The following is a 10,691-nucleotide window of genomic DNA, read 5'->3' as shown; positions in this document are numbered from 1 at the left end:
TTCGAACCCGCCACCCTAGGTGTACGTGGCTGGCGCCCCAGCCGGCCGAGCTATAGGCGCCGAGCCATAAATTTATAATTTGAACTGAGTTAAGACTTACATATTTTCCTTGACATCCCTTATGCTAACTAGAGACATGTGGATCCTATAACACCAAGGCTAAGGTCAATTGAACATAGAGCTCTAAGCGTGCTGTAAAGATCTTAGGGTCTTGAGACAAGCAAACAAGATCAAAACTGGTTACCAGTTAAGGGGCCCTAGGAAGACCCTTAACTGCTCCCAGCCTCAGTTTCTTCATCTGCATAACAGGATTAACAACAGTCCCTCCTCTTGGGTTTGCTATTTATTTCAGTACTTCATTAAATGGCAGTCACTGCTACTATTGTTATCTGTTATCCTTTGAGTCATTTTATCGATGCAATATTGCTTGTAGAAGATAACACCAAGTTTTTCACATAATAGTAATACTCTGTATATTTTTTAATGAAAAGCATTTGCACACACATTAATCCATTTGTTAAGAACTTGCTGGGAAGAAGGCTGACATACCGGCTTTCTCTCAGCAAGTTGAGCAGGTCATCTCGAAACGTATCTCTGTTCTTTTCCAAGATACCCCGGACATCATACTGCACCTAGTTTTAAAAAAATAAGAGAGAGGTAAGAATCGATTGAAAGAATAGTTTTAGTTCAAAAGCAGCTCTTTTCAGAGCTAGACCCATGAAAATAAATCCTTTTTACAAGTTTAAGAGAGGGGTCTCACTGTGTTGTCCAGGTGAGACTCAAATTCTTAGATTCAAGGGATCTTCCCACCTCAGACCCCAAGTAGCTGAGTATGTTAATCCCCTTATGACTGGTTTCTGAAACTACTATTTTCTTTGAATATCAAACAGGCCAGTATGAATAAGTATCTTAAGAAGTTACCTCTCCAGCATAGTGTTTCACGCCAAAATTGTTGACTGCAACTCTGGGCTTCACATAAAAGTGGTTATTCTGATTTAAAAAAAAAAAAAGTCCCATTTCAGTCACTGATTTCCTTTGCCTTCCAGAGAAAACTAAACACAACAGACAGAGCAAATCCAAAACTTTAGAATTTTGGAATACTGCATATGGTGTAACTTTTTCCCACAACCACAGAATTCCTGACCGTGTATTGCAATTACATTAAAAATTGAAGTTCTCTGCTCATAAAATAAACTTGGGCATATTCTGACAAGTGGCCCCAAATCTATCCCTTTATTTCAGTTTAGCACTAGTCATTTGAAAACAGCTTTGGTGTGTCAAAAAAAATTAAACGTTGGAGGAGCAGTTTGGCCAACAGCACTGATACATCTTGCATATAATCTCCAGTCACAGAATTACCACTCAGACAGGATTAAGAATTAGCAGATTCTGACATACAGCGTGTTGACTGTGTAGTTTCTCCAATAAGGTGCTGTCTGTGGCTTGAGGGAAATGGCTTTCTTCATTGATGAGGGCCAGGAGGCCTAGTTTCTAGAAGAGGGGAGAAGAGACTGAATGAATTAAAAAGTGAGTGCATGCCTCTCTAACTGCATTAGAGCTCCTCTCTGCACTCTCTATCAGGGAGTGGTTCAAAGAAAAGGCAGACTAATTTCTTAAACAGTTCAAAATGATACACTGTAAAGAAAACCAATGAATTTAAATGCTTTTATTTGTCATTTAATTTTATTTAAATTTATTTGTAATTCGAATGTAAATCTTTTTTAAAAAACAGAACTCACTGCAATTTTGTGCAGGAGACTTTAACATCTGGCATACTACTAGTACTGGCACTGGCTTTGTTGCTAAATTAAAATCTAAGGTAAGTCAACTCGAATACCCTAGAGCTTACAATACTGAGTCCAGTGAGACAATAGGTTTGAAGCAGCCAAGTATTTAAATTCAACCCTGCACATTTACATTTATGTTTCCAAATGGCCCATTGTGTTCTAAACATTCACAGCTTTGATGTGCGTGTTCACACAAGTTATTTTGTTCCCATAAATGTGAATCAGTCCAGCTGGACACCCTTGGGACTGAACCCATTCTTTACAAATACATTACCTTCTCAATCAAGTCTAGGCATTCGCCATTGTCTATCCAGTCGATATCTTCCCACACCAATCCTTCCCTGTAGAAAGGTTTAAAAGGGCCCAGTTTAAAAATATGGCTTTGGAACTATCCAACTTAGTTGCTGATTTTTTCTTTTAATTTGAAATGGAATCCCGAGTGCTTACCGGCTATATTCTAGTTGTTCTAAAGAAAAAATGTGCTTGTTGAAGTATTCCTGAAGTTTTTCATTTGCATAGTTTATATTGAACTGTTCAAAGTGATTAACCTAAGGGGGAAAAACATAAAACAGGAATCTTTAATTTCCTCACAATTACATTCAAAAGTAAAGAGACCAAAAAAAAAAAAAGAAAAATTCTGCAGGGGTAAAAATATCAATGCTTGCTTTAAGAGATTAGTTTCATAGCAACTAATAAAAGGAAAAGAATTCACGTGTCCTGCTCTTCAGAAGCCTACCTCAAAGTTTTCAAATCCAAAGATGTCAAGGATGCCAATAGACTTGAAATCATCTTTGCCTTTGATCCGGCTGTTGATCTTCTTGATCACCCACTCAAAGCAGCGTGCGTACAGTGCCATGGCCAGGGAGTCTCTGCTGTCTGCTGCCTGTGGGACAGGGAACACACAGGCCCAGGTGAACAGGGCACCCCAGGCAGGCAAGTCCATCCCTGTCCTCCTTGGAAGATGCACACAGGAAACTAGGGCAGCAGCTGGGCCCCCAAAGTAAAGTAATGAATATAGATTTTTAAAGAAAGCATAAACTGGAGCCCACTTATTCACCCTAAGATTCATCAAGAATTCCTTTGACTACAGGGCTTCCAAATTTAACTTCCTATGTTGAGCTACATGTAAGAACCCAAGCCAGTAAATATTATCAGAAGACCTGAGGTTTTTTTCTTTTATTCTCATTTTTTTTTTTGAGACATTGTCTCATTTTGTCACCCTCAGTAGACTGCTGTAGCATCTATCACAGCTCACAGCAACCTCAAATACTTGGGATCAGGTGATCTTTTTGCCTCAGCCTCCCAAGCAGCTAGGACTATAGGCACCTGCCCCAGCGCCCAGCCACTTTTAGAGATGGGGTCTCGCTCTTGCTCAGGCTGGTCTCAAACTCCTGAACTTAGGTGATCAACCTGCTTCAGCCTCCCTGAGTGTTAGGATTAAAGGCATGAGCCAGCCCGCCTGGACCCTGTCATCTTTTTTCACTATGTACGTTGCACATCCAAAAGTTTCCTTCATGAGATGATTGACATTTTTACTTATCCAATTAAGAAACATACTAGGAGGCCTAACACATATAAATTGGCTGAAGGCAGCAGCAGAGGCAAAAATAAATCCAGCACACCATGGCACCGCTTTCCCTCATTGTAAGAATAATCACAGCTACTGCTTATTTAGTGCTTATTCCACCCCAGACATTAAGTATGTAGCATATATTTACTTTTATCCTTACAAGAATCCTATGCATTAGGCATGATAATTATTTTTGTTTTACAGAGGAGGAAACTGAGGCACAGTGAAGAAATTTACCAAGAAGAGAAAGGAGTTTAAGCATAAGGTTCAAGAGTCAAACTCAGACCCACTCTCTTCAATACCAGGTTACACTGTCTCTTGGACAATAAATTCAATAGCTTTTTCTATTTCCAGTATCTGTGTATTTTGACTGCGAACCAAAGTCATTTGAACAATTTATTGTGGTTCCTTTTTCAGATCCAAGCCATGGACCTGAAAACCCAGCGCGTCTTTTAAGACAAGCTTGGATGACAACGGGTGTGCACCTGCTGAACGCTGAGAGGCGTGAGGATCTCTTCTCCCCTGAGGAACATTGATCTCTGGGTCAGAGCATCTGTGAGCTGCGTCGGGTCCAGCCCAAGTAACTGTGCAGACCTGCCCAAAGCTGAAAATGAAGAATAAAGCAAAGTGAACCCACAGCCCTCAGGAAGCTAACCACACACAGCAACACATAAAAGCAGAGACATTCCTGAATCCCTCCAGCAGAAATCATAAAGCACACAGTCTACTGCTAAGGTGTTCACTCCTGCTGTCTAGGTTAGTAGCAGAGAACCCGGTGCTTGGACAAAAATGTGATGCCGTAACCCCATCGTGTCTCCAATACCCATCAGAATTTGGGATTATTTTTATTAATAACGATGAGATGTTATTGGTTTTTTAGCTCTTATTTTCTCACCAGTGTACAGAAGAGCTTTTCAAAGCCTGCGCAGCATAAGATATTTCAACAGACTAAATGCAGAAGCAGATACGAGAATCCACTGTCTTTTACTACATCTGACATTAAGAAAATTTGCTTAAAGATAAGACAATATAACCATTTTCGCGGACTTTTTCTGTTTTGGAAAATAGTCTTTTAAATAAAAATATATTTATTTTAATATTAATGGGTTTATTATTCTTACTTTTAAGTGAATTAATGAATGGTTTTGAATCTTTCAGCTCTAACTTCTAGCGCAGTAAATATCGGCAGATGTAACCCACATAAACAAAAGCTCTTTGGGGATTCTATGATTATTCAGAAGATGAAGAGGTGTTGAGAGGGACCAAATGTTTCAGAACTACTGACCTACGGTACTGGGTTCCTCTGTTTGAGAACTACTGACCTACAGTACTGGGTTCCTCCTTTGAACTTGAACTCAATCTGAGTTCAAGAGATGATATCATGGTACTTACGTTGGGTCCAGCCCAAGTAACTTGAACTCATCCTGCTACCATGATATCATCTCTTGCTCTTATCAGAAAAGTTTTAAAAATACATAAATCACTCCAGGTAAATGACAAGTGACATGGCTAGGCAGGTATTAACACATTTTATCTTGACAGCAAATCTCCGAGACACAGTACAGGTAAGAAGCCACTAGCAGGGAGAGGACTAATAACATAGGGAATAGCTTGTGGACCCAACATTCTGTCTTGCAAAGCTCACACTCTTCACCACGGCACTATGTCAGCACTTGGTAACTATGAAAAACCACGTCACAGCACTATGCCACCTGACTTAACATTTTTTTCTTATATCAAATACTCATTGCTCATATGTCCACTTATTTGGCCCATTTTCCTTCTTTTTTTTGAGACAGAGTTTCACTATGTGCCCTCGGTAGAGTGCCGTTGCATCACAGCTCACAGCAACCTCAAACTCTTGGGCTTAAACAATTCTCTTCTCTCAGCCTTCCAAGTAGCTGGTACTACAGGCCCCCAGCTATTTTTTCGTTGTAGTTGTCACTGTTGTTTAGCAGGCCCAGGCTGGGTTCGAACCCACCAACCCTGGTGTATGTGGCTAGTGCCCTAACAACTGAGCTATGGCACCGAGCCCCCAGTTTCCTTCTTTAAGGACGAGAACATTGCCACCATCCCAATTCAATGGTCATGGTTTACGTGCTTTGACCCTTTATTAGCTGACACTTCATCAGATATAGTAAAAGTTCTATAGATACCTATTCCAGGGGTCTGGGAACTTCTGTAAAAGACCAGTCAATAAGTTAGGTTTTAATTTCCTTTAAAAGTCAAGGAAGGGAGGGAGGCCGGGAGGCAGACTCTTACCTGTTTTGAAGGAAACCTGTGCCCCTCCGGCAGTGATGAATTCTATGTTCCCGAGATGCAGTATCCCAGCCAGCAGCCTCAGCACCTCCCGGACTTCCTCCCTGCTGAACTGCATCACCTCCATCGCCACCTAGAAGAGAAGAAACACACTGGATATTGTTTTTTTCACAACGAAGAAAATAAAGAACTATCATGACGACAAAATTACTGGGTGTTGTTCTAAAGGTAAGGACACGAGAAACAGATGCCTAATCGCTCCCTTTAAAAATGACAAAGACTTTACACACAGAAAAGGGAGATAAGCCGGGCACAATGGCTCACATCTTTAATCTCAGCCCTCTGGGAGGCTGAGGCAGGTGAGCTCAGGAGTTTGAGACCAGCCTGAGCAAGAGTGAGACCCCATCTCTACAAAAATTAGAAAAATTAGCCTGGCGTTGTGACTTGGGAGGCTGAGGCAAGAGGACTGCTCAAGCCCAAGGGTTTGAGGTTGCTGTGAGCTATGGATGTCAGGGCACTTTACCCCCCACCCCTCCCAAAAAAGAGAGAGAGAAAGAAAGAGCTATAGCGTGCTCAGCGTTAACCCAATAGACCGGCCTATGTACACGTCTATTTATGCTATAAAAGAATTATGTCAGGGAATCACAGTAATGACACTGATAAAGAAATTTTTTTCTATAGCCATCAAAGCATAGGGAATGTTTACTATTTGCTGTATACATAAACATTCAGAGGCAGGGATCTGACAAGCGGAGAGGGCTGGCACACTTCATGAGACTCCTCCAGTGTAACATCGGGGCGTTTGTCTCAGTGGTTAGATGAGACAGGGACCCACGTAGCTGGAACAGAATTCTCTGTTGGGAATTCCACAGACTGGGGAGAGCCTTTTGCTCCTTCCCTCATAGGCACTGATAGCAAATCCGCATAGATCTGGATGTATCTTCCCCAGACATTCATCACATCTCTACTTTAAATTTCTCCAAAGGATTTTTAAGTTTTGTCTTGGCGTCAGGTTACTGAGTGGAAGTTAACATAATTCTGTTTGGAGGGAAATAAAAATAAATAGACACTTATGGGACTTTGTTACTAACAAGCATCAAAACAACTTAAGCCAGGTGTTTTCTGAATCATATCTAAACTTTGCTCATTTTCCATTGTGATCGAGAACACAATCTAGTGAGGAAGAAGGCTATTGAAAAGAAAACCACCTACGCACGAGTGTGTGTGCGCCCAGACACACACACACAACCCTGAGGCCAGAATTGTCCGAAATGCTGACGAAAATGACCCACAAAGAGAACTGGGACCCATACAATGAGCACAGGAAACTGGGAAGAAGGAAACCATGCCCCACTTTGAAGCAATAGAAATTGCAAAAGGAAACAACTGCATATTATTATTATTGTTATTTTCCAAGACAAGGTCTGGTTCTTGCTCAGGTTGGTCTTGAACTCCTGAGCTCAAACAATCTACCTGCCTCAGACTCCCAGAGGGCTAGGATTACAGGCATGAGCCATTTCGCCCAGCCAGAAGTGCAGATTTTAAAATGTGAGTTTAATTTCTTTACAAGGAAAAAGTAATAATATGGGGGGGGGGGAGCAAACAATGGAGACAGAAACAAGGAAAAGCTCCTCTAGAAAATACATGAGCACCGAAAATAAAACAGGCATTTCTCACAGGGAGAAACCCAAATCCAGAGTAAATGCACTTCCTTCCTAGAAATCAAACGTGCAAATCAAGGACAAGGAGGTCACTTCTATTATTTTAGCGAAGACCTTCTGAATGATAAACTTCAAGATGGGTGGGAAAGGAACATTTATATACTGGTTGACAATCCTATAAATTAGCATAATCTTCTTGGAAAACGATATGATTATGTGACAATGTTGTGCTAGGTCACATGTGCACATGTTACAATTTTAATATCTGAAAAAACAAAACAGCAAAGACTCAGAGAGGTTAGACAACTTTCTGAAGGGTTGCACAACCAGGATTCAAACTCAGGCCCAGCTGACTCAAGGTCTGTGAACTTATTATCCACCTAAATGTCTGATTTTTCTCAGGACATAAAATATATATCTATGTAATCTCCAATAATTTCAGTGCTGAAAATTTGTTCCAAGAAAAATCTCAATAGTGAAAACAGAGGCTTTATAAAATAGTTACAACAGTGTTACCTTAACAAGTTTCCAGGAAAAAACTAATTCTAGCTATTTTACCATAAGACAAATCAAATACAGTAAACAAACTTATAAGAAGATTGTACGGTTTTTAAAAGAAACTATGAACATCATAGAGAAACACAATTATATTTATGATAGCTGTCTATAAAAAGTAAAAACCATATTTTTGTACCTATCATTGTTTTAAAAATTCAGGCTGGGAAGAAAATTTACAAAATTGTAAACGGTTGTGATACTTATTATTGGAGGTGAATTGTGAGTTAATGGTGTCGGTAGGTTCATAAACATTATGTTCTATCATGTTTTTTAATGTTGTTGGCAATAAGTTTACAATACAAAGTGAGATGTTTAAGGGGTGAACAGATAAATAAACCACTGTCTAGTCAATGGAATTTAAGAAAAAGAATAGTGATATCAGCCTTGTGGATCCCCGGAGGAAGCTGGATATAACAGAATACAGACTAGATCATTTTGCTTGCATGAAACTCTAAGGAAGACAAAGCATACTACAGGGACTTAGCTCAGGAGCAGCAGTTTCCTCCGGGGGCTGGGATGGGTGGCTGGGAGTGTCTAAGAAGGGGCAAAGAGGAACTTTCCAGATACAGAATTGTCCTTAGTCTCGATCATGGTTGGCGGGTGTGTGTGTGTGTGTGTGTGTGTGTGTAATGTGGGTGTATGTACATTCAAAAGTCATTGAAATGCAGCAGGGCACAGTGGCTCAAACCTATAATCCTAGCACTCTGGGAGGGCGAGGGAGGGGAATTGCTTGCGCTCAGGAATTCCAGACCATTGTCAACAAGAGGGAGACCCCATTTCTACCAAAAATAGAAAAACTAGACAGGCTTTGTGGAGGACACCTATAGTCTCAGTTATAATCCTAGCACTCTGGGAGGGCGAGGCAGGAGGATCACTTGAGGTTGGAGTTTGAGGTTGATGTGAGCCATTATAATGTCAGGGCACACGACCCAGAGTGACAGAGTGAGACTCTAGCTCAAAAAAATAAAACAAACAAAAAATTCATTGAAATGTATACTTTAAATGGAAACATTTTATTACATGTACTTTATATTTCAATAGAGTTGATGATAAAAAATTAAAAGACCATGAATTACTTAATTAAAGGTGGGAAGACCATCATTTCATGGGTACAAGAAGAAACATGTGAACAATAAAAACTATCTGTCCAAGTGCTTACGAATTAAGGAAAAAAGCCTATGGAAAAATAATTATTCAAATTTAATGGTATTAATCAGTGACTTATTCTAAAAGCTAATAGTAAAGACTATGGCCAAGAAATAATGAATAATTTGTTATTAATACTCAAGACTTTCAAAACAGTGTTAAAGACGACATCCAACATCGCCAAAATACCCTGCAATTATAAATGACATTGTGTAAAAGGATTTTCCCTTTCTATGAAGTTTTCCTTATGTATTGACAAGATAATTCAAAGACAGTTTATAAAATTTTCTAAGCCAACCTTCCAAGGACCACAGAAATGAAAACCTTTACTAAGTTACCAACCTGGACTTTACACAAAACTAAAAAGAAAGAAGATTAAAAAAAATAAGTGTACAGGAGCAGAACATTTCTACCAGTCAAATTAAGAAATATTGAGAACACAAGAGAAAAACACAATTAAATTTGGCGGGGGTGTTGGGGAGGAGGGAAGAGGAAGGGTGTGTTCTCAACAGGCACAAAGCAGGGGGACAGGGCAAGCCCCCTGGGGGAGGGACACAGCTACAACTTAGACTCTACCTAACAAACAAAGGTAACCGAATCGTCTGTACCCTCATATTAATCTGAAATAAAATAAAAGAAGAAACTGACACAAGCCCCATAAAAAAATTCGTGGTTAAGTTCTTAAAAAACATGCAAATACTGTATACAGAGAGGTGAAAGCAAATGGACAGAATAACTGTGATCACCATATTAATAAATTGGTGATTTCTTTGCCTTCAAGTCTAATGCTAAGTGATGGGGTAAGTAGTTAGGAAGGTGGTGGTAAGTGGTGACTGCATTAGTCCTACCAGGGAGTCATTTAATGTCTGCCACCAGTGATCACCAGCGGAGGTGCGTGAGCTTAACCTGCCAGCCAGGGCCTCCAGCGACCCCTTCTTACTATCCTCCGTATAGTCTTTAGACTAAGCGAGCCTGCACCGCTCTGGCAAGAGCATCCCCTCTAAGGCTTACTATAATTATTTTATTATCTGAACAATATGGCTCAAGACTGAAAAAACCTTGGGAAAATTCTCAGTATGGTTCAGAAGTGCTAAGGAGTAATTTAGTTACAAAACTGGCACCAAATCATAAAAATATTTGCAATAAAAGTCTTTATTATACACATAAAAAATAAATTAAAAGATGCCTGTCAATGTGTGTGTGGGGGGGAGGTGATGGATATGTGATATAACCCCAACCATCAAGCATCAAAGGGGATTGGCCTGTCACATGGGAAACAGAGAAGGGGGGTCACCACACAGAGACGGGGGACCTCAGGTGAATCCCGGAGTAACGGTGACTGAGAGAAAGAGTGAAAGGGGAGGCTGCTGTGAACCCGGGGAATGACAGATAAGCAGTTCGGTAATAATTTCTCACCTGATGTTACACTTTATTATGTAATGTTACATTATTTTAAAAATATGTTATTTTATAACATAAGATTTACATGTCTTCTCAAGTTTTCCAAGACTAAAAGAGACCGATATTTCCAAAGTTGGCAAAACTGAAGTTCAAAGTCATTCCCTTAAACCTTAATAAACTAACTTGTGATAAATAAATTCACATTTCCATACATGCCACACACCACTCAAAACCCACAGATACACTTGGTACTAACTTGTGATAAATAGATTCACATACCCACACACACGCCACATACCACTCAAAACC

General features: G+C 40.0%; 1 protein-coding gene across 2 annotated transcripts in view; it reads right to left on the bottom strand.

Moving 5' to 3' along the window:
- MYO10 (myosin X) overlaps positions 1-10,691 on the bottom strand; it is a 226,720-nt gene that overhangs the window by 86,007 nt on the left and 130,022 nt on the right. For both annotated transcript variants that reach the window (XM_003789538.3, XM_023513073.1), the window contains exons 10-17: positions 5,620-5,749; positions 3,843-3,961; positions 2,524-2,670; positions 2,235-2,335; positions 2,062-2,128; positions 1,399-1,491; positions 922-990; positions 550-632 (exon numbers count right to left, since the gene is read on the bottom strand). In XM_003789538.3, the coding sequence (XP_003789586.1) occupies positions 550-632; positions 922-990; positions 1,399-1,491; positions 2,062-2,128; positions 2,235-2,335; positions 2,524-2,670; positions 3,843-3,961; positions 5,620-5,749 (809 nt within the window). The remainder of the gene's footprint in view (positions 1-549; positions 633-921; positions 991-1,398; positions 1,492-2,061; positions 2,129-2,234; positions 2,336-2,523; positions 2,671-3,842; positions 3,962-5,619; positions 5,750-10,691) is intronic.

This window comes from Otolemur garnettii, unplaced genomic scaffold (assembly GCF_000181295.1).
Source record: "Otolemur garnettii isolate 467f Iridium unplaced genomic scaffold, OtoGar3 scaffold00033, whole genome shotgun sequence".
Classification (NCBI taxonomy): domain Eukaryota; kingdom Metazoa; phylum Chordata; class Mammalia; order Primates; family Galagidae; genus Otolemur; species Otolemur garnettii.
This window is presented reverse-complemented; position numbering and strand designations above follow the sequence as displayed.